Source organism: Delphinapterus leucas, chromosome 15 (assembly GCF_059928025.1).
Source record: "Delphinapterus leucas isolate spDelLeu-1000000601 "Yukka" chromosome 15, BTC_Dleu_Yukka2, whole genome shotgun sequence".
In the NCBI taxonomy this organism is placed as follows: Eukaryota; Metazoa; Chordata; class Mammalia; order Artiodactyla; family Monodontidae; genus Delphinapterus; species Delphinapterus leucas.
Genome location: NC_143143.1, coordinates 16,190,664 through 16,217,544, shown reverse-complemented (window position 1 = coordinate 16,217,544; position 26,881 = coordinate 16,190,664). Strand labels below are relative to the sequence as shown.

The 26,881-nt window shown below is 51.3% G+C and overlaps 2 protein-coding genes across 7 annotated transcripts; both read right to left on the bottom strand.

The window, feature by feature from the left end:
• Positions 1 to 96: 96 nt before the first annotated feature.
• On the bottom strand, positions 97 to 5,199 carry MAZ (MYC associated zinc finger protein). Of its 5 annotated transcripts, XM_089895913.1 has the most exons (7): positions 5,107 to 5,199; positions 4,398 to 4,484; positions 3,458 to 4,314; positions 2,981 to 3,044; positions 2,534 to 2,705; positions 1,495 to 1,719; positions 1,074 to 1,186 (listed from the first exon to the last, which is right to left on the bottom strand). In XM_089895913.1, the coding sequence occupies exons 1-6, from the start codon at positions 5,140 to 5,142 to the stop codon at positions 1,517 to 1,519; spliced, it is 1,419 nt and encodes a 472-aa protein (XP_089752039.1). In that variant the 5' UTR covers positions 5,143 to 5,199; the 3' UTR covers positions 1,074 to 1,186; positions 1,495 to 1,516. The 5 variants fall into 5 exon arrangements, with proteins under 5 accessions (XP_089752040.1, XP_022444027.2, XP_089752039.1 ...); XM_089895914.1 differs by lacking the exon at positions 1,495 to 1,719 and having other exon boundaries at positions 97 to 1,186; positions 5,107 to 5,198; XM_022588318.2 differs by lacking the exon at positions 5,107 to 5,199 and having other exon boundaries at positions 4,398 to 4,786.
• An 81-nt stretch (positions 5,200 to 5,280) lies between these two features.
• On the bottom strand, positions 5,281 to 20,703 carry KIF22 (kinesin family member 22). Of its 2 annotated transcripts, XM_022588317.2 has the most exons (14): positions 20,514 to 20,698; positions 13,683 to 13,878; positions 12,030 to 12,157; positions 11,785 to 11,939; positions 11,349 to 11,558; positions 11,038 to 11,268; positions 10,748 to 10,901; positions 10,486 to 10,621; positions 8,441 to 8,609; positions 7,756 to 7,924; positions 7,305 to 7,372; positions 6,303 to 6,515; positions 6,149 to 6,208; positions 5,920 to 6,058 (listed from the first exon to the last, which is right to left on the bottom strand). In XM_022588317.2, exons 1-14 carry the CDS (start codon positions 20,596 to 20,598, stop codon positions 6,011 to 6,013), a joined length of 2,022 nt encoding a protein of 673 aa, XP_022444025.1. In that variant the 5' UTR covers positions 20,599 to 20,698; the 3' UTR covers positions 5,920 to 6,010. The 2 variants fall into 2 exon arrangements, with proteins under 2 accessions (XP_089752038.1, XP_022444025.1); XM_089895912.1 differs by having other exon boundaries at positions 5,281 to 6,058; positions 6,149 to 6,515; positions 20,514 to 20,703.
• Positions 20,704 to 26,881: the final 6,178 nt, after the last annotated feature.

Genomic DNA, 26,881 nt, shown 5'->3' with positions numbered 1-26,881 from the left:
GGCAGAGCAGGACTGGGACAGACAACAGGCCTAAGAATCCCCTTAGGGGTGGGGATAGGGGGCTTGGTGAGAGCAATTCATTCATTGAGTCAGAGACAGGTTTTTATTTAAAATTTATTGTAATGGGGTCCGCGCAAAAGGAGGGGGTGAAGGGTGGGGAACATGCAGGGGACACAGGAACACGATGACATGGCCAGGGCCACAGCTTCTGTCAAGGGGGAAGGGATGAAAAGAAAAGGCCAGGGATGGAGCTGGGGTGGAAGAGGGAAGGGGGAGACACTGTGGCTGCATTCCCCCCACCCCCAGGAAGCACCTCTAGTCCCTGGATCCCCCCATTTACCCTGGCCCCCTAAGATTCCATCTCTTGTCCTGCCTCTGGCCCTAGTGGCTCCTTCTTTTGCTCCCCTTGACTTGTTTTCCCCTGACAGATTCTCAAGCAGGATGATGTTTAGGGCCTGACCCCAAACCATCCCACCTTATGAAAGTATAACCTCTGCCTTCCCTGTTTCTGCCCCTCCTCAAATCTCACCTTTCCCCCTCTCTGGGACAGAATTTTTGATTTCCCTCCTTCCTCTCCTCCCTCCCCCTGGAAAAAAAAAAAAAAAAGCACCAACTCCCCAGGGAGGGGCAGCAAACAGTAGGGGGACACTGGAAGGAGGAGAGCAAGAAGGACCATCGAGGGAAAGGCTCACAAATCCCTGGAAGGGCAGGGCAGGGGGTTACAGAGAGGAGAGGGGGTGAGGGCAGTGGCCACTCCTGTCCTCTGCCACCCCTGCCCACTGTCCAGGGGGCCTCAACACAACCGAGGGGACAGGTGTGTGTGGGGTCAGGTCTGATAGGGAGAAGAGAGGAGCAGGAGAAACAAATCATTAAAACCTAGCGAATTCCCCTAAGAAAAACACTTCTTCCTCCTTTCCTTCTGGAGGCTCCTTGGTTGATGGGGGAAATAGTGAGGAATTGGTGGGAAGAGAGAGGGGAAGAGGAGATGGTACCAAGGGACTTTCCTCCATTCTCCCCTCTCCCCCCCACCAACTTGGAGCTCACCAGGGCTGGGAGGGAAGTGGCTGAGAGCTCACAGGCACCCCCTCGGCCCCCGAGAGGGAGCCCACAGCTGTGGGAGGGGCTGCCACTGCCGCTGCTGCCGCCGCTGCCGCCGCTGCCGCCATTGGACAGACCTCACCTGTACCTGTAAGGTGAGAAACACCAAATCACAGTGCAATCTGAATGGCAAGAACCTTGCCCCTTGCCCCAGACTCTTTCCCAGACAACCTCCCGTGGGACACAGCCGTTGCTCACTTCCTGTTTGGTCCCCAGAGATTTTGGCCCGCATCCTTACCCAGTTCTCCTGAAAGGCCCTCCCTGTCCCCAGAAGTCTCCCTAACTTGGGTGATAGATGGGCATCCCTGGCCTTCCTAAGATCCCCTATTGGGCCCTTTGAGCCCCCTCGTCCCACACGCCCCATCCCACCCCCCCCAGCCATGCCCCACGCCTTGCCTGGTGGGTGCGGGGGTCCCCCTCAGCAGGTGGGCTGTGGCTGGGGGGCGTCTCCCGGGACAGGGGGGGCGGCCCCCCCCAGATGGGTCTGCATGTGGCCGGCCAGCTGGGCAGGGGTCTTGCAGTGCACGCTGCACAGCTTGCACAGGATGCGGTCAGCCCGCGGGGCCTGGAGCCCATGGTCCTTCACCGCGTGGATGCGCAGGTATGCTGCCGTGGTGAAGCCTATGGGGGGGGGGTGGATTGGGATGGGGGGTGGGGGTCAGCCAGGCGGAGACCCCAGAGACGGGGTTGTTCTCCTAGGCTGGGGACACCCTCCTCAGATGGCCCTGTCCTCCTCCCACCATATCCTTGGTAGCCTGGGGCCAACTACTCTGCTGGGGCTGGTGGGGCATAGCTCCTCCCTGAGCTTGAGAACTGGTTGAGTGGTGCTGGCTTTTGGGCCTTGGTATCCACAGAACCCATCCTCTGTGGCTGGGGGATCTCTCCTGGGGTGACCGGACACTGATTCCTAGCCACTTGAAGAGTTGACCCTCAGCAGAGACGGCTGTGTCCCCTCCCTCCAGTGCCCCATGTAGTCTCAGACCGGTTACTCAGTGAAGAAGTGAATTTGTTTAAAAGCAGCTTTCTCTACTACTGAGGCAGGGCGAGTACTTGTTAAATCCCTGCCATTGTACTCCACCTGCCCCAGGAGCTGAAGACAAGAACTTGTGGCTGCACAGCTGAAACCTTGCCTTCTGACCCTTGGGAACTGGCTCTCTTGACCACTCCTTCCCCAAAGCAGTTGTGTCCCCCTCCCATCTCCCCACACACACCCAGAAGTGGACTCTTTCTGGTAGATCATCTCCTCAAGCCATGACCTCTTCGAACTTAGTGATGATGTTTAGTCATCCCAATGTTGCTTCATTTGCTTTCTAAAGGGCTCTAGATGCCACGAGCTCTTGGCTACAGCACCTTTAACCCACATCTGTGGAAGGGCCTCTGGTTTTGTCCCCACCCTTTGTCCCCCACCCCACCCCCGGCACCTCTCAGCGTGTACCTTTGTTGCAGAGCTCACAGACATGGTGAGGGCCCTGGCTGTGCACCTTCATGTGGTCCGAAATATAAGCCGAGCTCAACATCTTGCCACACACATGACATGGCACCTTCTCCTCGTGTCGTACTGTGTGGGCCCGCAGCCGATCCTTCGTAGCAAAAGCTGCCTCACATTTCTGGGGAGGGGGGAGGGGCGTGGGGGGTGTCAGGAGAGTTAAAGCTTCGGGTAGTAGGGAGAGGGGGGCAAGAGGTTAAAGGAATCAGAGCCTTGGGGATCTTTGATCTGTAGGAAATGGGAGTGAGATGATGAGGCCTTGAAGAAGGGATGAAAAAATGGAGTGAAAAAGCAAAAAGAAGAGAGAGAAAAAGGGGGTCTGAGAGGCTGAACTCAGACAACTACAATGAGGATCAAAATCATGAAAACCAGGACAGGAGGAGGCGGGCTTCCTACCTCACATTTGAAGGGCCGTTCTGTTGAGTGCACTTGTCTGACGTGACTGTTGAGGTGATCCGGCCTGGGGATACGTTGGGGTTGGGGTTAGGGCCCTGGAGTGTGGAGGTGTCCCCGAGTCTGCCTAACACTGTACAGCAAGCCTTTCCCTGGGTCCCTACATTTTCTCCCAAGCCCGGGGTTTCAGAGTCCTGGTAAGGCAGGAAATCCCTCCTCTGGTGCAGGGCTGCCTCGGCCTCCTCCCACTCGAGGCTGTCCTACAACCCAAGAACCCACCTCCTTTGCTAAGCACCACCCCCTGCTCCCTGGTAACCAGGAGAGGCTGTCCGCCCTCCTCCCTGGGAGTGGCTCCCTGTCCCCATTCTCAGAAACCTCCCTCCCTCCCTCCCTCCCCACCAGCCAAGGCCAGGCCACCTCCATCGCCGACCGTCCCTCCCTCCCCACCCGCCTAGTGGGCGGCCGAAGCCCCGTGCACACCGGGAGAAGCTCTTGCCACAGTGGGAGCAGTTGTAGGGCTTGTGCACAGCGCCGTCATGTGAGCGCACGTGGTAGCTCATGCGGTCCTTGCGCTTGAAGCGCTGCTGGCACACCGGGCACTGGTAGGGCTTCTCGTCCGAGTGCGACAGCTTGTGTCGGTTCAGGTGGTAGACGTCGCGGAAAGCCTTGCCGCACATCTCGCAGGCGTGGTTCTTCCGGATGCGCTTTCCCGAGGCGGTCGTGGTCACCACGCCACCGGCGGCCACTGCGGCCGCTCCGCCGCCGGCACCCGCTTCTCCCCCTCCCCCGCCGGCTCCGCTCAGCTGAGGCACGCTCAGGAGGCTCAGGGGCACCATGGTGGGCATCTTCATAGCACCCGAAGGGACCCGGCCGGCTTTGGCTCCCGTGTGGATGGCCTCGTGCCTCCGGAGATTGTAGCCGTTCTTGAACTCCTTGGCGCACAGGGCACAGATGTAGGGCCCCTTGCTCTTTGTCTTCTTCTCCAAGGCAGATGCGACCGGGGCCACGGCGACCGTCGAGGTTGGGGCAACGACGGCGGTGGCCGCGGCTGCGGCGATGGTGGCGGCAGAGACAGGGGGCGCGGCCTCAGCGGCGGGCGCCGACACCGGAGGGGGCGGCGGAGGGGGCGCCGGGGGCTGCTTCAGAGCCGCTGTGTCCACAGTGGAGGCGGTGGCCGGGGCCGGGGGCGCAGCAGCAACGGCGGCGGCGGCGGCAGCGGCGGCGGCCGCGGCGGCGGCGGCGGCGGACTCCTGGGCGGCGGCAAGAACCGGGAGCAAGTCCACCTGGAGGGGCTCGGCCGCCGGGGCCTGGGGCGTGGGTGGGGGCGCCGGCGCGGCCTGCGAAAACAAGGCGCCGTGTGGGCCGCGGCCGCAGGTCGGCGCCCTCCCAGCCCGGCCCGCCACGGCCGGCCCCTACTCACCTGGAATGGACTCTGGGCGCAGCCCTGGGAGGCAAAGAAGCGGGACTGGAGCCCAGCCCCGACCTGCAGGGGGTTCTGGGCGTGACCCTGAGGTGGCGGGAAGGAGTTCATGAGGCCGCCCACCCCCCGGGAGTCCAGGCCCAGCACGGGGAAGGGGGGGGCCAGCAGCGTGCAAGGGAACACGGGGAACATGGCCTCGGCCACGGCGGGGCCCCCGGGGCTCAGCGGGGGCCGGGGGCGCGGGTCGCGCGGGGCCCGGGCTCGGGGCACCGCCCCCGGCCGGCCGGGCTGGGCCGCGCCGAACGCATGGCCCGCGGGCCGCCCCGCCGCCCGCGCACCCCGGCCGGCGGGAGGGAGGGAAGGAGGGCGCCTGGCGGGCCGCGGAGCGCGGCGGAGACGGCGGCGGCGACGCCCCCTGGGTGGGGGCGGGAGGCCCCGCGGGGCCGGGGCCGGGCGGGGGCCCGGGCGGCGGCGGCGGCGGCGGCGGTTGGAGCCTGGCGGGGCGGGGTGGGGGGAGCGAGGGAGCAGCCTCGGCCCCCGCCGCGCGCGCGCCCAGCCGGCGCCTCGGGGAGGGCGGGGGAGGGCGCGAGGGAGGGAGGGGGACAGCTGCGCGCGCACCGGGCGCGCGGAGGGGGGGGTGGGACGGGAGGGGAGGGCGGGCGGGAGGGGGTGTGGGAAGGGGGGGTGGGGCGGGGGAGGGGGTTGTTACCTGGAAGATGAAGCTGCTCCAGTTGCCTGGATCCATGGCGGAGGGAGGGAGGGAGGTGGCTCGCGCTCACCCTGGGGCGGGAGGAGGAGGAGGAGGCGGCAGTGGGGGAGGGGGAACCCGGGGAGGAGGCGCGCGGGGCGGGCGGGAGGGGGGGGAGGAGGAGGAGGAGGAGGGTGGGGGGGAGCGGAGCACACTGCGCGCGGGGAGGGAGGGAGGGCGGGGGGCGCGAGGACACACAAGAGGCTGGAGCGGGCGCGAGCGCGAGCGCGCGCGAGGCCAGCGGGAGGGGGGAGGTACGAGAGGGACTCTGGCGGGAGGAGGGACGGGGGAGCCACCCAGCAGCTGGAGTCGCCCTAAGCGCGAGACCCCTGAGACGGCCGCTGATTGGCTGACGATGGCGCAGGTGGTGGGCGCGCGGGAGACGGGGCGGCTTCTCTTTCCCCCCTCAAAGATTCCACCCCCCGCCTGCCTCCACCAGCGGCCGTTATTTCGCGCGCACGCGCACAAGCTCGCTGTCGTTGCCGAGCGGGAGAGTAGGGGAGCGCGCGCCGGGGGTACGGATGGGGCGGGGCTAAACTCTAAGCGCGCGCCCGCCTAACGGTTGTCGTCCTCGGACTCTCGCGGTAGCTTTTTGTGTCCTCTCGGCCACCGTCCCTTCCCCCTCCCACTCCAGCGGTTTATTTACAACCCTGCGCTGCTTCGTGTTTTCCCAAAGATGGCGCCCAAAGAAGTTAACCCGCAAAGCTTGTGGCCCATCCCCAAAGCAATTATACCCCGGCCCCGCCCTCGCAGTCCCAAGAATCAGGCTGAAGCAACGGAGTGAAAACTGTATTTACAGGACAAGCAATTACACAAGGATTTAAAAAGAAAAAAAAAAAGGCAGAGTGAGGAGGACAGCCGGCAGTCAGGAGGGCCCACAGCGCTGGCCCGCGGCAAGACCCAGGATGTTCGCCTGCAACACAGGAGGGAAAGGGAGAGCGGCGTTAGGGCCGGGCAGGGCACAGGCTAGAGGGAGGAGGGGGCCCGAGTCTCGTGAGCTCACCTTCAGGAACGACTCCATCTGTTTCCCGGATATGCCCTCGACGCGTTCCAGGTCCTCCACCTGGCAGGACAGCAGCGATGGGGAAGGGGTCTAGGGAATGCCAGGCTCCCCCCCACCCAACTCCATTCCGGGGCTGTCCTCCCTGGGCCATTACCTGGCTGAAGGGCCCGTGGAGCTCTCTCCAGCCCACGATGAGCTGAGCCTTCTTTTGGCCAATGCGCTGCAGGCTGCGCAGATCCCGGGCTGACCCTTCATTCAGCAGATCTAATATTTTTTGGCGCCCACGGGCCAGTAGCTCCGGGCTGATCTGTAGCTCCCAGCAGTCCTCACCCTTCTCCTCCGGCTCTGAGGCATCCAGGGACTCCAGCTATGAGGCAGGAGGAGGTGAGTGACAGAAACAGCAGTAACAGCAGTGGTTTACTGCCGGGTGCTGTTCACCACTCTGGACTCCTCTGCCAAGGATAGGAACCTAACAGCACCTACCTCCCGGCCCTCCCCAGCCTCTCTTTCTTTTCCCTCCTGTACAGTGTCTGTCCCAAAACCCTTCCCTCTGGTCACTCTCTGGGTTGATTCTCATTTTACCCGACTTGTGAAAGAGTAGAATAGTGTTGCTGTGAAGATCAAATGAGTTAATGAATGTAAAACACATAGTAAGCTCTTAAATCTGGTTCCTCACTTCTAAAAGGACAGAATAAGCTCTTTCACCCCTAGGAAAGCACATAGAAGGTACTCAACAAGTGACACACTCCCGATGTCATCACAGTTTTTAGGTAGGTCTTCCAGTGTTGTTTCATTTCTTGACAGTTTAGGCTGTTTGCCTAAATGGGCTCTGAAGTTTGTAGAGGGCAGGACCCAGGCTGCACACTGTACCTAGTAAGTAGCTACTGACTGAGAGCAAGAGCCATCACGAAGAAAGGAAAGTAACAGGTGATGGACACCCAGCCCACTAAGTACATTCATATTACTGCATTTCATCCTAAATGCCCTGTGAGACGTCACTGCATTCAGAGGATAAGCAACTTGGAAGAGTTGTAAATAGCTGATAAGTGTTCTGACAGGCCATGTAACTCTTTGGCCAGTACTCTTCCCACTAGAGCTCTCTACCCCTTACTTCTCCTGGGTTCTAGGTACAGCCTAAGCCTTCCGCTAGTCTCACCTTTCTCTTCCGGCCTTTCTTCTTCAAGATATGGATCTCGGCATTTGGGTATGCTGCCTGCTCCTGAACTGAAAGCAAGAATTGTGAGCTGGAATCACAGCAGAGGCCACTTTTCAGCCCCCCAGTAGCCACTTGGTTCTTCCATTACTGATTCCCCAGTTCCCCTCCAGCCTGAGTTAATCTTCTTTTGTTCTGTTTCCACACGGCCTTTCTTATACCTGTATTTGAAACTAATCTCAGTTGGTCTTGCATGATAATCAGTCATGCACTGGTCAGTCTACCCCATGGTACTAAATGCCCGGGAGCAGTGCACCCAGCTCTTATTTCACATCCCCCTCCCCCTTCCCATGGTGGGAGGACATGAGTGACATGAGGACAGCTGCTCCAAACACCTCCTTCCTTCTAAGATCTCTGTTATCTGGGCCCTCCTGGCCGCCAGAGCCAAACTTACTCAGTTGTAGGGGCATCACCACAGCCTTTTTGAGGGGCTTAGCCACTGTGACTGTGCGGCGGGCAAGGGGTCGGAGCATTGTGGGAGAGTAGTTCTCTTTCTCCTTTGGGTCTGCAGCCTCCTGGGCCAGCACCTTGGCTTCCAGTTCTTTTTGCTTCATCTTAAGCCTCTGTTAGAAAGGATCAGGGAGAGATATGACCCAGAACCAACTTTAGGGCAGTAGATTAGGACAGTGAGTGTGCAGGACTCTGAGGCCTTAAAAGGGCAGGGCGAGGACCAACAGGAGAAATTACCAGGAGACAACTGGAGCCCAATGTAATTAAGGGCTTTCTAATGATCAGGGCTGTCCAGAGGTGGAACTAGCTTCCTTATGAAATACTGAAGGGAAGTTCAAGCAGAGAGTCCTCACTTAATATGAACTGAGTTTTAGGAAATGGCAGTGTCTTGCATTTGTACTTTTACCTGGAATTTTTTTTTCTCTCACCTCCTCACATCTGACCTCAATTATTTTTCAAAGTTCAGCCATGTTAAGGACATTCAAGCAGAAGCTGGAGAACTGAGGGATTCCAGTGTTGGGTGAAAACTGGATGCTGGTCCAGCCTTTCAGTGTCCTTCCCTATCTGAAGATCCTCAGGCTGCTTCTCAAGGCCAGTAGGAATCCCAGCCCCAACCCCCCAACACTTACCTCAATTTCCAGATCCTTCGCCTCCACTGTCTTCATAAGCACCATCCGCTCTCGCCTCGGGGTGCTCAGCAGAGGGGTCCCCTGGCTCCCCTGGGAGCCCAGCAGACGGTCCAGGCTTAGAAGGCGCTCCACCATAGCTGGGTCCATGCTATTTAGCTTCTGTAGGGGGCTGAGCAGACAAAGAGGTTACTCCCCACTTACCTCTTCTCTCATCACCCTCTCCAGCCGCAGATTTCCCTCATGCTGCCTTAACTTGGTGTTTCTGTGGTTCCAGAACCCTGGTGTTAACTTGCTAGGCAACCCTGAACAAGTCATCGAGACTCTCTGGGTGCTGTGCCTTCTTCAGGCGAAGGGGGATTGATCTCTACCTGCCCAAGTAACTTCTCAGGGATGCCAGGAGATCAGATGAGAAGAAGCATTTAATGAACACCTGAGTGGCAGGTATTCATGGGGTCTAGGACACCACCCTGCCCTGAAGGCACTCACTGTCTAACAAAGTAAGAGACCGTGATAAGGTGATAGCAAGGGCCAGGTGCCTGTCCATTTGGAGGGGTAGTCGGTGAAAGATTCACAGAGGAGGTCATCTTCAGCAGGGCTCTGAAAACTACTGAGGACCTCAAGTGCCAAGCCTTTCTCCTGTGAGCAGTAGGAAAGGCCCATTCAAACAGAGTCCTGACTTAATCTGAACATGATAATGTCTAACATTCCTTCCTTCTGTCTGGAATTTTTCCCCTCACACCTGATCTCAATTATCATTCAAAGTCAGTTTGATGCCAGCTTGATTGTATATCTTCTTTCCTACACTGTGAACTAGCTCCTGGAGGACAGAGACTGTCCTGTTCTTTGTGTATAAGTGCCTAGAAGAGCAGGATCAGAAAATATGGGTGAACACAGAAGTCATTTCTTCCTTCCCGGCTCTCACAGAACAGGAGGATCCTCCTTCCTTATTGTGCTCTGTACTATCGACCTTGCATCATATACTGATGTTCCCATCTTGCTTCCTCTACTGAAACTTGAGCTCCCTGAAGTCAGGGTCTGTCTAGGTCTGATGTGCCCCATTCTCTGAGATTACCCAAGATGCCTATCTGACAGAGACCTTGCCTGTTTCACACATAATACAGGTGTATGGGTGTGTGTGTTTCTCTGAGTCTGTACACATAGGAGAGGGGACTGCTGACAAATGGCTTAAGAAGGACAAGATTGAGAGATGGGGTTCCAAGTGAACACAAGCACCAGGCACATTTTTATGTATGCCATCCTTAACTACAATAGTCCCCGGGGGCAGACTGTACACTAATCCTTGGCCGCCTCAGGTCACATCTAGTCTTAGGACTTATAGAGTTTAGAGAAGCTTTATTTGGGTTAGGGGTAGAAAAAGGACAAAGTTCAAACTGCAGCTGGTTCCTTGAAGGGCTAGGTGGCCAGACACGGAAAGCAAGACCACTAAGCAGGGGTGACCTGAATATTAGTGCATACTGGGCCATGAGGTGGGGCTATCAGAACCAGGGAGGGAGGCCACACACCTCCCTGGTTTAGAGAGGCTTTGTTTGGATTGAGGGTAGAAGCAGGGCAAAGTTAGGACAGCAACTGACTCCATGGAAAGTCACAGAAAGGTTGGACTCTAACATACAGACTGAGTCTCAATGAGACATCTCTCTTCATCTCTTATCTCCTTTGCTTTGCTCTTACCCTTGGGACCTGAAAGACCGGGTCCTCATTACTCCTTGAACCAGAAGCAAAAGTACTCATCCTTGAAACATCGGTGCCAAAATGTGAGATTTTGCTGACTGCCTAAAGGGGTTGGAAAACAGAAAGGCGGGGCTAGGAGCTCAAGGGGGAGCCTCCTTATGGCCCCCAGCCGCAGCGTCAAGGCTGGAGGTTGATCTTAGCACTTCAGTGAATTCAGTAGAGGATTTTGGGTGAATCCAGTGGAAGAACAAGTTTACAGCTCAAGGATCCGACAGGCTAAACCCAATGCTACTCTGCACCCAACCCAGACACAACAGGAAAGGGAATATGCCCAAGACCCCTCCCTCTCTGCTCACCTGAGTTTCTGGGAGGCAGAAGATGGAGCTGCTGGGGGTTCAGGACTCCCAGTCTCCTCTTCCTCAGGGCCTCGGGCTCTCTTTGCTTCTGACGGGCCTAGCAGTTCTTTCTTAGACAGTTTAATAGGTGCCAAGACTAGGGGAAGATGGCAGGGGAGGGGAAAAAGGGGGCGTCAACTTCTATGCTGATGCTTGGTGGACTCAGCAAACTCCCCAGCTGTCCAGACTGGGCCTTTCCACTCCTACCAACCCCAGTCCTCACCATGAAGCTGTAAGCTCTCATTGGTAAAAGGCCGATTGATCACCTCCTTGGACCTGGCTGCAAAGTTGAGTGCAGAGACTGTGTCTAGGTAGAAGCGTCTCTCAGGGGCAATGTTGGCGATCAGGATGCTGTGGGCCGAGCCACCCAGAGAGTCCTAAGGGACGGGGATGGGGCAGGGTGGGTGGGCCAGAAGCCCCACCTTCCCCTTATCTGACTGCTGTTCCCCAACACCCCAGGAGGCCTGAGAACCCCCTTCTCCAGCTCCTTTTACCCGAGATGGGAGGCCTGACCTGTAACAGGCGAGTAAGCTTGCTGTCCCGGTAGGGCACCCGAGGGAGGCCCTGGTTCAGCGCATCGACCACCTTGCCCAGTACAAAGAGGGAGGTGTTGATGGCTCCACTCTCCTTCAGCCGCAGGCCCTTGTTGCCTGTGCGCCGGTTGTCCTCTGAGCCAGCCAAGTCAATCAGGTAGAGTTTTCCCTCCCGCTGGCGAAATGGGGCCAAACGTTCCCGCTGATCCACCTGGGGGTAAGAGCAAGGGCTCCAGTTTAGCTCAGGCTCCAGGGGCTTCCCTGGTCCTCACCCCTGTCAGTGGGCCTCACCTTAACCAGGAGCACAGCGTGACTGCGGGAGGAGCGCTGGTTGAGCCTCGTGGCTCCTACTGTCCGATTTCGACTGGCTGGCAGGAAATGCCGCTCAAAATCAGCAAAGCTAGTGATGGGCTTCTGTGTGAGGCCCGGAATCAGGATGTTTCCTCGGCAGTCTTCTCGGATCACCAGGTCTCCTGATGAAGGTTCCAAGAGGTCTAATACCTGTTTGAGCAGTGGGAGGTAGGGCCAATCCTCCAGTTACAGGCTGCTTACTTCCTGGCTATTGGGCTCCTTTTCTCTGCTGATTCTCAGAGTTGTGCCATCCACTACCCCAACCTCTGTCTTTCCAGGTCTTACGCCTTCTTGCTAGAGCAGAGCTTCATGTTCCAGAACTGGGTCTGATTTTGACCCTTTGTCTCTTCCCTCCCCGATAAGAAAGGGGCCTCACCTTTTCCTGGTAGATCTCTAAATAGGACATAGTGACAGAGAGGGCCCATGGCCGGCCCTCAGCGCTCTCCTCCCTTGTGAGCTGTAGGAGGTCCATGAGAGCCCGGGGAATCACCCCAGGTTGCTCTGGGCTGCCCAGCATTGTGTGCGTCTTCCCTGGAAAAGGAGTGGAAAGAGCTGTGAGAATTTCTTCCCCACTCCCGAGTCCTTTCTGACCCATAGCTGTTTTGTATCTGGCTTCCTCACCTGCTCCTGTGGGCCCATAGGCAAGCACACTGGCATTCTGCCCTTCCAACAGGTGCCTTAGGATGGGCTGCACTGATCCTGCATAGATGTCCTGCTGAGAGCTCCTCTCCCCATAGAAAGCATCAAACCTGCAGGCAGGAAGAAAGGAGGGGATTAGTGGAGGGTTCCATTCTCGCCCAGACCAAGAGGATAAAACTGGTCTCAGATTTAAGAGTCTCTATCCTTTTTCTTGCACAAAGACCTAAGAAAACACCCACTGAACACCGTTCCATCCCAGTCTCTGTATTGGCATAGAAACACAGAGATGAATTTGATGACCCTGCTCTTGGGAGTTCTGCAGCCTGGTGGCATAGATAGATACCCATACTTTGCTGCAATTCAGGAAACGAAGGTGGGAACGCACAAGGAGGAGTAGCACTCTGCCTGGGGAAGGAGGATTTCGCCAGAGAAGAGAAAGATACTCTATCAAAAATAGCACACAAACAAGACATGGTATGAAAGGGCAGGGTATATCACAGGATATACAGAAAGTAGTATTTGTACACAGTAATGGAGTAAAGAGAGGATGCTGCTTATGACTAGATGAGACTCAACACACCTGTAGTCCATTCACTGCACTCCAGCGGAGAAGCTGTGGCTAAGGCCACAGCAGGGATTAGTATACGTGGAGTGTAGCATGTGTTAGGAGGAATAAGGCTGGAAAGAAACTGAAGCCAAATTGTCAAGGGCCGAGAACAGGGTTGGCAAACTTCTTCCATAAAAAGCCAGATAGTAAATATTTGGGGCTCTGTGGACCACATGGTTCCTTTCACAACTACTCAACTCTGCCGCTGCAGTCGGGCAGAAAACAGCCACAGATAATATGTAAATAAACGAGTGTGGTTGTGTTCCAATAAAGCTTTATTTACAAAAAGGTTCTCGGCAGGGCTTCCCTGGTGGCGCAGTGGTTGACAGTCCGCCTGCCAATGCAGGGGACATGGGTTCGTGCCCCGGTCTGGGAGGATCCCACATGCCGTGGAGCGGCTGGGCCCGTGAGCCATGGTCGCTGAGCCTGTGCTCCGCAACGGGAGAGGCCGCAACAGTGAGAGGCCCGCGTACAGCAAAAAAAAAAAAAAAAAGGATTCTCAGCAGATTTGACCTGCAGACTGTAGTTTGCCACCCTCTGGCCTAGAATAACAGGCCAAGGAAGCTGAACTTTAAATCTCCAAAGGAATTTTAAAGTAGCTGCCCTTGTGAGTTCTATCCCCAAACGTAAGTGGTTGTCTCCAACACCACCCAGCTGTAGCCTGGGTTGGCTAGCTGGTCTGTGCTCCCCCAACCCTTCCCACACCTCCCCAAGACCCGAGGTGGGGCTCCCCTGCTTACCTTTGCTGCTCCTTCCCCACTTTGTGCCTATTTCCCCTGTAAGACCGTGAACAGTAACTTGTGTCTGATTCAGCCCCCAGTCTTCCCCACAGTATCCTACAGAGAACCTATCACAGTGGGCACCTATGAACATTTTCTGAATGAACAAACGAAGGTGTGGCGAACAAAGCTGTGCTAAGGAAGGAGCAAGGATCCTGAGGAGGAAGGTCTGAGAAACTGTCTGGGCAAGTGATAGTGTGAGCAGGCCTAGAAGAGAGAGGATAGGAGGGAGAGTGGCCTGAACCCTACTGGTATTTGAGAGTCTCCTGGTGGTTCCTCCAGTTGGCAATCTCTAGAGAACAGCTGTCCAGGCCCCGTACACAGGGGGTATCATTTTCTCCAGCTGCTCCATCCACAAATGGCCGCAGTCGCACAGCTACCCTTACTCGAGCTGGAGGTGGGCGCCGGCCAGCTCCCACCTTGCTTAGCCGACAGCGACCGGCTCCTGGAAGAAGACAATTTTTAGGTGTGAAGCATGGTGGTAGCTTTGCTGAGAAGTAAGGGTAGGGGTCTTGGAGGAGGAGGTAGTTAACTTAGCTGACCCCTGAAGGATGAGTAGGGTCACTGCCAAGCATTCCAGGCAGAAAGAAAGGCACGTGCAAAAGCCTGGAGGTGTGAAAGCACGGCCCCCTTGGAGAACTGGTGAGGCAGGAGAACTGTGTGTTCTCTTGGTGACGGCGAGCACAGAAGGGCAGGATGGAAGAAAAAGATGAATCAAATACATGGTCTCAGGCGGAGTGCAGTGGGGCAGGGTGGGGTGGGGTTTGAAGGAGAGAGATTATCTATAGGCTGGGACTGTAAACCAGATTGAGTACTTAGCAAACGTTAACATTTATGAAGCACTGACTACATGCTAGGCACACTTTAATCTCCATGGTGTCACTGAGAGGTAGCTTCCGTTAGTCCCATTTTACCAGTGAAGACACTCGTAGAGGCACAGCAGCTCTTCCAAGCACCTCAGTGTTTTATGCCTGGAGCCATGCGGCTATTACTTTATCTTGTACCATAATCTACATTGTGTCTTTTTGCTTTTCAGAGGAATAAGCAGAACAAAACCCCAGCATCTTAGTAGACTAGAGACCCCCGTAACCCTGACAACAGAGGCAGGGAAGGAGGCCTGGAGGCTGGGGTCCTGCGGATACCACTGGGAGGGCTGGGGGCCACAGCTCATTTTGGGGGAAGCTCTTTCCACCCTGGCCATGCTGTGGGTGTCCCCAAGCTTGGCCTCAGTTCCTATCCTACTAAGTAGGTCCAGTGGGGTGTAGACTGTAATGTATACACAAATAACCTGGAAGATCTAGTTAAAATATGAATTTGGCTTCAGTCCCTGGGGAGATGCCTAAGGTTCTGCATTTCTAGCAACTCCCAGGTGATGCTGCTGCTGCTGGTGGGACACACTTTGATCAGTCAAGGTGTAGCAGACCAGGACCTCATGGGGTTGTTCTAGGATTAAAAGAGTTGACATATGCCCCTATCTAAAATCAGTCAATGAACTGCCTGACCTTTCTGTGCCTTTGTTTCTTACCTGGTTTATTATACATATAAATACATACACACATACATATGCCCCCCGCCAACCTGTTAATGATGGTTTTCTCTCAATGGGGGATTATGTGTGTTTATTTTCTATGTTACCCAGTTCTGTAATGCTGTAATGTTTGCATTAAAAAATAATAATAATAATGACACTGTGGACATCTTTGGAAGGGATGAGGTTAAGAGGCAGACCCCAGTCCCTTTCTGTCCCAGCTCAGTTTGCAAAGGCACTAACATGCAATCATCTATGGTAAGCTTTCTGTTTAGTTTGCTTCCCATAATTAAATCTAAGTCATTTGGCAGGGGGCTGGGGGGGGATTATGAATTATTTTTATCATCAGAAAACACAGTTAAGATAAAACTAAAAAAAAAAAGTCTCTATTTCTGTGAGGATTGAATGGGCTGAAAAAAATCTTACGAGGAGGGTATTTCTCTATTTTATATTGGAGGATACCATACTATAACTCACAGCTAACAGCAGAATTCAAACCTAGATCTCATCTCTAAAAATCTGCTTTTAATGAGGATGTCGTATTGCTTCCCTGTGATGTACCAACTGGGTACATGGGAAAGTTCTTGGTACCTCTGACTCTCTCCTTTTTTGCTGGTGGTAGCAGCTGGTTGTTGGGAACCACAGGCCTCATATAAGGCAAGAGGCTGGCCACACAGAAACAGCAGGACAAAAAGGTGGACAGACTAACCCTGGGAAGAACCTTATGCATAAGTAAGGTATACACATAGCAGACAGTCCATTCCAAAAACTGGGCCTCGGACTTCCTTGGTGGTCCAGTGGTTAAGAATCCGCCTTCCAATGCAGCAGACGCAGGTTCGATCCCTGGTTGGGGAACTAAGATCCCACATGCCGCAGGGCAACTAAGCCCGCATGTCACAACTACTGAGCCCGCGTGCCGCAACTACTGAGCCCGTGTGCTGCAACTACTGAGCCCGTGCGCTCTAGAGCCCGCATGCCACAACAAAAGATTCTGCGTGCCGCAAGGAAGATCCCACATGTCGCAATTAAGACCCAACGCAGCCAAATAAATAAATATTAAAAAAAACCAAAAACTGGGCCTCTGTTCCTTCATCTGACAAATGAAGCTAGTAACACCATTTCTCACTTTAAGGTTTACAAAGCACTTGGGCATCTAGTCTTCACTTGACCCTCATGGCAATCCTAAAAGTCAGAAGTAAGTAGAAACCTGCAGATGCACCTGTGCAGATAAGAAAGCTAAGATGCAAAGAGGTTCACTGACTTGTCAAAAATGCGTGCAGGAGCCTTTCCTTTCCTATCTTTCCCAGGGTTTTTTTGGTGAGAACAGAGAAAGATGGCAGATACAGAAGCACTTAAGGAAGTTCAGTGATCAATACAAAGGGAAGGGGAAGTCTGGTGTTGAAGAAAGAGTAGAGGGCTAGACAGAGCTGAATTTAAATTCCAGCTCTAACACTTATTAGCTTGTGACCCTGGGCAAGTGATTTAACATCCATATGCCCCAGTTTCCTTGTCTATAAAATGGGGTGGGGAGGGCCTTGGAAGAGCTTAACAAGGATTGAAAGAAATAAAATGTCAACAGAGTAACTAGTACATAGTAAGCAGGTTGGTAATAATTCAAGGTTGGAAAAAATTCAAGGTAAGATGGCCTGGGTTCTAATCCCAGCTCTGCCACTTACAACTAACTAAATAACCTGGAGAAATGGTTTTCCATTCCTGTGCCTCAATTTCCACACCTGTAAAAGTGGGAATAAATAAAAATAACTCCTCGTCGGGCTGTTAAGGCAACAATAAGGTAATTCATGTAAAAGTGCTTAACACAGCACTGGTACTTGACAAAAGCCCAGTAAGTGTTTTATTATATATTCGTCCATTTTCCAAATGAGGAAACGTCAGTATAGAGAGGTTAGCTAGGTTGCCCATAGTCAACAGCTAGCTAGTGACAGTTTCAGCTGAAGGTCTAACTCCAAAGTTCATTATGTGATTCCTCGGGCCTTCTCAGCCCCTTCATCTTTGTATCCCCATGGGCCTTAGAGTCGGAGACAAGTTCCATCTACCAGATGTGTGACCTTGGGAAAGCTTCTTAACCTCTTCAAGCGTTAGTTTTTTTTTTGTTTGTTTTTGGATAGTTACCTTTTTTAAAAAATTAATTATTTATTTTTGGTCGTGTTGGGTCTTCGTTGCTGTGCGCGGGCTTTCTCTAGTTGTGGCGAGCTGGAGCTACTCTTCCTTGCAGTGCGTGGGCTCCTCATTGCGGTGGCTTCTCTTGTTGCAGAGCACAACCTCTAGGCGCGTGGGCTTCAGTAGTTGTGGCACGTGGGCTCAGTAGTTGTGGCTCAGGGAGCTTAGTTGCTCTGCGGCATGTGGGATCTTCCGGGACCAGGGCTCCAACCCGTGACCCCTGCATTGGCAGGCGGATTCTTAACCACTGAACCACCAGGGAAGCTGAAGCCTTAGTTACTTGTTATAAAAATGACAGTATCTACCCTCATAAGACTGTGAGGAGTCAGAGAAATAATGTACATACAATGTTTAGCAGTGCTGGCAGTAAGTACTCAGCAACGTAAGCTATTGTTATTGTTATTATTACACTTTCTCTTGCTACTCACTCCCCTCAAGGCAGCAACTCACTTCTGCCCTCAGCAGGGTCACCAATGACCTCCTTACTGCTAAATACAATAGGCAAGCTAGGTCCCCATCCTGTTTTGACTTTGCAGCAGTATTCAACGCCCTTGATCTGCTTTTCTTTGGGAAACTACTTTTCCCTTAGTTTCCCTGCCACCCACCAGCTCTCTATTCACTCCTTCTCAGTTTCTGCCAGTCTTAAATGTTTTTCCTAAACTCCTTCTATCCTCTCTCCAGATCAGGGTTGCTCAATTTCTGCACTAATGATATTGGGGGCTGGACAATTCTTTGGGGGTGGGGCCCCCTGTGCACTGTAGGAAGTGTAGCACATACCCCCCCTGCCCCACCAGTGTAACAACCAAAAATGTTTCCAGACATCACAAATGTCCCCACGGGGAACAAAACTGCCCCTAGTTGAGAACCACTACTGACTGACTAATCATGGGCAAGGTCACCTGCTCTCTTGGCTTCAGTTACTGCCTCAAAGCTGATGACTCCTAATTGACAGCTCCACACCACAGGCTCTCCTGAACTTCGGATCTGCATTCCCAGCTGTTGCCCTGACACCTCTTCTTACATGGTTCTCAGGTATTTCAAACTCCACCCATCTTAAACTGAATCCTTCCCCATCTCTCTGCAACCCCATCTTCCTTCTATGCTCTCTAATGTAAATAAATGGAACCAATCCCAAAGATGGCAGAGTCTTTCTTAACTCCACCTTCTCTCTCATTTCCCACACACTCTTCATTAACATCTGTCAAGTCTACCTTTTTAAATGAGTCTACTTCTCTCCATCCCCACTGCACAATCTTTGCCAAGGTTGTCTTCATCTCAACAGCCTCCCAGCTGGTCTCCTTGCCTCCAGTCTCATTCCCTTCCAATCATTCTCCCTCCACTTCCTTCCAATCATTCTCCCTCCACTTCCTTCCTTGTATTGTAAGCTCTCAGTCATAATGAATTTCCTTCAATCCCTACAACACACCAAGTTCTCTCACACCTTTGGGCCTTTGCATATGCTATTCTCTCTCTCTCTCCCTGGAATATCTTCCTTACCACCTCCTGCCGCCTCCCAAGCAATTGAGGTAAATCCTTACACCTTACTTCCTCTAAAAAAACCCTTCCCTTGTAAAATTACTGCCCCATTAAGGCTCTGTTAGGTGAGCCCATGGCTCTCCATGGGCTCTCCATCCAAGCACTCATCACACCCCACTGTAACTGCATATTTGTCTGTCTTCTCCAAGTAACTGTGAACTCTGCTCACCTTTATATTCCCAATGCCAGGCACAGACTAGGCTCTCAGGGAATATTTGCTGAACAAATTAAGATTTGACTGACTAACATAAAACATTGGCTTGTTTGTTTCCTGTTTTCTTCATAAAAGTGGCCACTGCCATTCTTGCCTCAAAGCTCACAGTCCAGGGGAGGACAGATGGAGAGTCACATGCACACATCTGCCAATGGTCTATCCCTTTCATCATAAAAGCAACTTCAAGGTTGGGCAAAGCTAGCACTTCTAATTATTTCTCCTAATTTTCCCCTCTCCCACAATTCCCAAGCTTCATTCAACTTAACTCTTACTGATGAGGAAATTGAGCCAAAGAGAGCATCTTTGGCCTCTCTTTACATCATAAAAAAGAAATCGATCATTTGGTGGTCTTTTCATCCCACCAAAGCCTGGCAAACTCCTATCCAACCTTTGAAACCCACTTCAAATATCACTTCCTTAATGAAGTCTTCCCAGAATACCCAAGGGTTTACTTCAGCTTCTGCGTTCCCTATAGCAGGTTATACATATCTCTCGTTGCTTTTCATGTTATAGATTTATATGACTATCTACTGAAACAGACTATAAGCTCCTCTAGGGAAGGGACAATGTTCATTCAAGCATTTTTATGATATCTACTGTGTAGCAGACACAGTGGGTCTTAGAAGGGTGAGGGGGTGTTGTGCTCAGACAGCAGGAATATCATGTGCTTGGGCATAATGGTTAAAGGCAGAGGCTCTGGAATCAGACTGCTTGGGTGTGAATTCAGACCCCAATATTTACTAGCTGTGTTAACTTTGGGCAAGCTTTTTAACCCATCTATGCCTCAGTTTCTTCATCTGTAAAACAGGAACAATAACAGTAAACCACCTCATAGCATTGTGTGGAGATTAAATGATTCATCACCATAAAGTACTTACAACTGTGCCTGGCACCTAGCAAGGGCTCAGCATGTGTTTGACATCCTACTAGATAGCTGTTTCTTCACAGGGGCTGACAAACACTAAGGTCTCAAATAAATTACTATGGTGCCCATTATAATCACTGATCACAATTCAGTCTACAGGAAGAGAGCAGAACAAGATTCTGAATGTCCTAACAGCCTTTCCAACCCTAAAATAGCGCTGACTGCCAAGGCTAGAGCGTAAGGAGACAAACAGTCCCTTATTTCCCTTTTCTGTGATCCCAGCACATCCTATGCTGTCAGCTCACCCAGCTGCAGCCCGTCTGAAACTCTTACCTCTCTCAGGGATCTCCCTGCACCCAAACAACACGTCATACATGAACCCTTCCCCCAGACGCGCATCCAGCTCCCTTTTGTCCCTAAGGTTAGAGTATTAGCTACTCTTCGCTCGCTTTCTCTTGTAATCTGAGATGGGTCATTGTCCCCATTTTACGAAGAAAACTGAAGCTCACAAGGGAAAAGTGCGCTGGGCTCAAAAGTGCGCCGGAACCAGGTCTCAACCCGGGTCTACTGATCTGCGTCGAGAGCAAGAAACAGTGAGGAGGAAGCAGCCTACGACTCCCATACTCCCAGCTCCCCCCCGCCCCCGCCCCCGCGCTATTCCTGGGTCTCCCGGACAACTCGCGGAGCCGGGACCGGACTCCGACCTATCGCCCCACAAGTCTCCAGACCACGGCACCCACCCTGCCCGGGCTCGCGTACCCGAGGTCGCCGCCGCCATCTCGCGTCGCCTCCGCGCCGGGACCCCCGCATCCATCCTTCTCCTCCCTTGGGCCCGCCTCTCCATTCGAATTTCCCGCTGCCCCGCCCTCTTTCCCGGGCTCCACCAATCACGGCTACTTGCCGCCGGAAGTCTCAGCTTGTGCCTCGCCCCTATTCCGCCCTCTAGGGCTCGCCTCCGGGTCTTGCAAGAAAAAGTTTCCCCCGGAGTAGAATGCATGCGCGCACGTCGGCTACGCGGCCGTTGACGTCCGACTGGCGCTCCCGCGCAAACTCCGGAGCCCGACGCGTTGGCCACAGTGGCCGTCGGGGGAGCTGGTGAGCGCCGCGCGGCACTGGGTTTCTTTTACCTTCTGGGTTTCGAGGCATAGATTTGCGTTAAGTGTAGAGTTTTCGCCTCATTTTTTTTACCCCCTCAAATAATTACGAATTTTGGTACGAATCAAGCAGAGGGTGGTCGAAGGCACTTCATCGATTTATCCAAAAATTTCTCTGAACTGAATACAATTTTTGCTATTCTAGTGGCATAATTAGACACATTATAGGAATAAGGAAGATGTTCGCGGAAGTGGGAATATTTCAAACGACTAGTAGTGGTCTTCGGTTTTACAATTTCTTGCTTCAGAAGTTGTTTCTCGCGCTTGTGAGGCGGGAATTGTTTTGTGGGTTTGAGGACTTGCCCTCAGGACAAGTCAACGGTGCTTTAACGTCTGGTCACTAATTTAGGTCAGGCCCAGGCTGGCTGGATTGTGGACAATCATGCTGCACTCACCTCTTGCTGAGCCCACAGCCACTCTGGGGTGCAGAGGCCAGGTGACATTTGTGTCCCCTTATGTCGCATGTCTGAGTCGAGGAGACCAGTTCGGATGTTCTTTACTTTGTAACTCAGCACTCAACACGTCGGAGTGAGGGTTAAAGCATGGCTCAGTCTGTTACTTAGTCAACTTCACCCTTGGTCCCATGTCCTGTGGGTTTAGTCGTCTGTCAAGTAGTTCCCTATCCCTTCTGGAAGCTAACCAGGGATGATCATCCCATCTTTGAGCTCCTGGTAGGGCCCTGATTTAGACATTATGTCCAGCCTATCAAAAACCAAATATTAGACCAGTGGTTCTCAAATTTTGGGGCCTTGGAATCCCTTTGAATTCTTAAAAACTGAGGCCCCAAAGATCTTCTGTTTATATGGACTTTATTTATCCGTATTTACTGTGTTAGAAATGAATACAAGTTTAAAACATGTATTAATGTACTTAAAAATTACAGAAACAAATATGTAGAGACAGAAAGTTGATTTATGATTGCCAAGGGATGGTAAGGGGTTGATGAACTGGGACTGTTGCTAATAGGTATGGAATTTCTTTTGGGGGTGATGGAAATGTTCTGGAATTAGACAGTGGTGATAGTTGCACAACATAGTGGATGTACTAAAAACCACTAAAATGTACACTTACAAATGGTAAGTTTTATGTGAATTATACCTCCATTTAAAAAATTGCCAAAAATTACAATAACAAACCCATTACATAGAACATAGAAAACATTTTAATTTTAAAAATGACTATTTTCCAAAGCAAAAAAATAGTAACAAGAGTGGCATTGTTTTACATTTTTACAAATCTAATGTCTGATTCAAGACAAAATACCAGGATTCTCATGTCTGCTTCTGTAGTCAGTCTGTTGTAATATCACACATCATATAACCTCTTGAAAACTCGGCAGTATACCCAAGGAAGAATGCAAGGGAAAAAGTCAAATGGCATCTCAGTTTTATTATAAAAATAATTTTGACCTTGGAGACCTCTGAAAGTGTCTCAGGGATCTCCAGAATTTCCAAGACCACACTTCGAGAACTATTAGATGATTAGCAGTTTGGTCTTCCCTGCGCTTTACACAGGGGCTCTTCATGTTTTCACATTTGTTGCCAGTTCCCAGATATTTGGTAAGTTACCTGCCAGAAATAGTGGGAAGAGCATAGGTCAGGGAGTCAGGGCTTCTGAGGTTGAAAAAATAGCTTATGTACGGGGCTTTGTTGCCAGGCCGCCTGGGGTAGAGATATTTAGCCTCTTTCTGCCTCCATTTCTTCAGCTCTTGAAAGGGAATAATGGTTGGATCTGCTTCCTAGGGATCTGCATCTGCCTGGTGGAAATTAGGATTGTTAAACAACTGATATTCAAAGAGAATAAGATAATTCCGTTCACAGTGTTCAGTTGTAGTGTGCCAGCCACTGTCTTAGGTGGTGGGGATACCATGGTGAACAAGAAGACAGATGTGATTCTTATTTTCCTGGAGTTAATTTTTTTCGTGGGGGAGATGGGTGTGGGACTGGGTGATGGTGACAGACAATAAACAAAGAATTATAAGGGAAGGGTATCAAGATCTGCATCTGCCTGGTGGAAATTAGGGTTGTTAAACACCTGATATTCCAAGAGAAAGAAACAGTAATTTTAAAAAAAAACTTCCAAACTAGATCCTTAAGTAGCAAAAGAGAGCAGAGGAAAGTTGAATACAAGAGCTTACGCCATAAAAATTGGAAAGAGACTAGTGGATGAAGCAGATAATTCTGTCCTTCAAGCCTGGGAAGATTAAATGAGGGTCATCTGGGACAGCAGGCATAGCAACAGTGATGAGGAAGAGAACGCGGGCTGGAAAACAGAGAACCAGACTTGGGGGGCGAGGTGGAGAAGGAGTCCTCAGATAATAGAGCACCATGGGTGTCCAAGAAACCATGCCAGTCTCCCCCACGTGGACACCCTTTCCTTCATTTCATGTACAATTAATTATATAAGAGCCACGGGGGGTGGGGTGGACACTGCCCAGAGGAGCTCCCGGGCGTCCGGCCGAGCTGTACACAGGCCCTTTCCTAAAGGCACTGAGGTCACCTTTGGTGGCTGCTGTGCATGGGCAAGTTTGCTGTGCTCACTGGAATGATGAGGCTTGCTCTGCAGAGGTTGCCTTGAGAAGACAAAAAAGAATATTAACGTTTAAAACAAAACAAAATATTGTAATCTCTAGAGCAGGTATTCTCAAAATGGGGGCCCCTGGTCTCTATAAAGTTAAAACTATTTTCATAACAATACTAAGACGTTGTTTGCTTTTTCACTCTTATTCTCTCATGAGTGCAAAGGCTACATGATATGTAATAACAGATTGAATGCAGAACAAGCTGAACTAGTCTGTGGTGACAAAGTCAGAAAAGTGATTGCCTCTTGAGAGTTGGGGGCAGGAAGTGGCTGGGAAGGGCCCAGAGGGAATTTTCTGGGGTGATGGTAATGTCCTATATCTTGATAGTAGTTTGGGTTACACAGGCATATGAATTTGTCAAAACTCATGTGTGGAAGCATGGCATGATTTCCCAACTGTGTGATCCTCATATTGGCATTCCTTGTAAGATTTTGTTTCTAAGATATTTGAAAATCAAGGACATGTGAAAAATGCCCACGTTTTAACATCAGAAAGACCTGAGTTTAATCCTGATTTTGCTACATGCTATGTTTGTGACTTTGAACAAGTATAATAACAACAGTTAGCAGAGTTCCTGGTGCATCACAGGCACCTAATAAATGCTTGTAATATGACCAAGTGAAGTAATGTAATTTTTCTTAGCTCTAATTTTGTACTCAGGATAACAGATCTCATTTTCATTTGCTCTACTAAGATTCATAGTGTTTCTGGGTGAATTTCATTTTGATGGCAAACTGAAGCAGAGAATTGGAAAAAAAAGTTTCTTTTTGCTTGGGTTTGCTCAGTTATTAAATACTAATGGGAAATAGGCAAGGGTGTAAGTTTGTGGGGAGGGGACACAGTGACCTCTGACATCTGTCCTTGTGACTCTCATCACCTACAAACATATCAACTGCCTTCTGTCTTGGTGACTTCATCTGAAAAATGGGAACAATGCTACTACTTTCCAATAGAATTGTAGTCACAATTAAATGAGGTAATTTTGAAGAGTACCAAACTTAAAATGGATGCTCAATAAATGTTAGTTGTCTCTTCCATTTTTCACCTCTCCCTACTGTTTTCCCTGAAATAGATAAACATGTATGACATGTTAACATGTAAACATATTAATATAGTCTTCCTACCTGAAGTCATCCTTAATGTTCTCTCATATAGCCTATGTTAATAATTGGTCTGGGCTTCCCTGGTGGCGCAGTGTTTAAGAATCCGCCTGCCAATGCAGGGGACACGGGTTCGAGCCCTGGTCCAGGATGATCCCACATGCCGCGGAGCAACTAAGCCCGTGTGCCACAACTACTGACCCTGCGCTCTAGAGCCCGCAAGCCACAACTACTGAAGGCCCTGTGCCTAGAGCCCATGCTCCGCAACAAGAGAAGCCACCGCAATGAGAAGCCTGCACACCGCAACAAAGAGTAGCCCCCCCTCGCCACAACTAGAGAAAACCCATGCACAGCAACCAAGACCCAACACGGCCAAAAATAAATAAACAAAAATTTAGGAAAAAAAAATTGGTCTGTATTTGCTGTCTTTCCCCAGCACATACAGGTCCACATTCATGATAACACCAAGAACTGCACACTTTCATTGGCTAGACTTGAATTTTTTGGACCAAAAACTTTCTTGAAATCCATGAGCTGTAGCCTAAAAGGGAGTCTTCTGTTACTAGAGAACTGGTTCTGTCGGGATGGTTGTTTAGGGATTTGACCTCAGCTGTCTCCTGGACGACTGCATCAGCTTGTGCAGGTTGAGGCCTCTCTATTCTTGGGGCTGCTCAAGAGGCCTGGCCCTGTGTTCCCTTGACATGGCTCTCCCTGTTGTGCTCTGCAGTGGGAGCTTGGGGACTCACTATGTACATCAAATCATCACTTTGTACACTAAATATGTTACAATTTTTATTTGTCAATTATATTTTAATAAAGCGGTAAAACTTTTTTGAAAAATAAAATGAAGTTACTAAAAGTGTAGGTTTTGATAACCTAATAACGTATTCTGAAGGGAAGAAAAGAGAGCCAAACTGAGGTTTCCCTGAGGAAGAAGAAATTCCACCTGCAGACTCTGCACCATCTCCTCCTGCCTGGAAGTTTCCAGATTGCTGGCCTGCCCTACAGATTTCAGACTTGCCTAGCCAGCCTCCACAGCTGCATAAACCAATTATTTGCAATAAATCTCTTTATGTATATATGTACGTATAACTCTTCATGGTTCTTTCTCTTGTAGAACCTGACTGACACAGCAAGTAACTTTATTTAACTGAACAAGTAAAGGCTAGGTGTTAACTCCCTCAAGTTTCACTCTTCACCTACTCCACATACAAACTAACCTATACCTTCACTCTATTTTCTTCTCTCTTAAAGTTTCCTGCTCCAACACCTACATAAAGCATCCTTGCCAATCTCTTCTGAGACCTTGCTCCATCGATTATCTCCTCTTTCCTGAATCTTCAGCCTCTACTCTAACTCGTGCTCACGTCTCCCATGTCTAGGGAAAAAAAAAAAAAAAACCTCCTTCCTTACATTCCCCATAAATATTACTTACATATTTTCTGCCTTTCTAGAGCCAGACTTCTTGAAATATTCAATTCTTGCCGCTGTATTTCCTCACTTCCCATTCATTCCTTAACCAATTGCAGCCTGGCCCCAACTTTCAGGTTCCAGCCAAAACTTTCTTTGTCAAGATTGCCTTCTGATTGCCAAAGCTAAAGAAACTGAAGTCTGTCCTCTTCTTGACTCCTCAGAGGCATTAACCACTCCTTGAAATTTCTGTCTTGCCTTTGAGTGCATCACTCCTCCTTCCCTTCACCTCCGAGACCACTCCATTCTCTATTTCTTTAACTGATTCTTCTTCTTCGGACCAACTGTCAAACTCTGGTGTTACCCAGTCCTCTCTGACTTCAGCCTTTTATCATTTTATATGCCTACAGTTTCCCTGGGTGACTTCTTCCACACCCATCACTTGAACTTCATTATCTATGTGCTGGTGACTCCTGAACCTAAGCCCTATATCAAACTCATATCAAAGCTTTATTCCCAAATATCCCTCTGCCCAATGATATTTCCAGACATGTCCCCATTCCAGAATGTGCCACAGATACATCAAAACTCAATGCGGGGGCTTCCCTGGTGGCGCAGTGGTCGGGAGTCCGCCTGCCGATGCAGTGGATGCGGGTTCGTGCCCCAGTCCGGGAAGATCCCACATGCCGCGGAGCGGCTGGGCCCGTGAGCCATGGCCGCTGAGCCTGCGTGTCCAGAGCCTGTGTTCTGCAACAGGAGAGGCCACAACAGTGAGGGGCCCAAGTACCGCAAAACAAACAAACAAACAAAGACCAAAAAAACGCAATGGGGGAACTTCCCTTGTGGTGCAGTGGTTAAGAATACGCCTGCCATTGCAGGGGA

Excerpts from the sequence above, each read along its gene's own strand:
- MAZ (XM_022588318.2), bottom strand. The coding sequence starts at position 4,589 with ATGTTCCCCGTGTTCCCTTGCACGCTGCTGGCCCCCCCCTTCCCCGTG. Across the intron at positions 4,315-4,397 it reads GCGCCCAGAGTCCATTCCAG|GCCGCGCCGGCGCCCCCACC; the intron begins GTGAGTAGGGGC and ends TTGTTTTCGCAG. Across the intron at positions 3,045-3,457 it reads TGTGGCAAGAGCTTCTCCCG|GCCGGATCACCTCAACAGTC; the intron begins GTGTGCACGGGG and ends ACGTATCCCCAG.
- KIF22 (XM_089895912.1), bottom strand. The coding sequence starts at position 20,598 with ATGGAGAGGCGGGCCCAAGGGAGGAGAAGGATGGATGCGGGGGTCCCG. Across the intron at positions 10,622-10,747 it reads TGAGAGCTTACAGCTTCATG|TCTTGGCACCTATTAAACTG; the intron begins GTGAGGACTGGG and ends ATCTTCCCCTAG. Across the intron at positions 8,610-10,485 it reads TCTGCCTCCCAGAAACTCAG|CCCCCTACAGAAGCTAAATA; the intron begins GTGAGCAGAGAG and ends TTGTCTGCTCAG.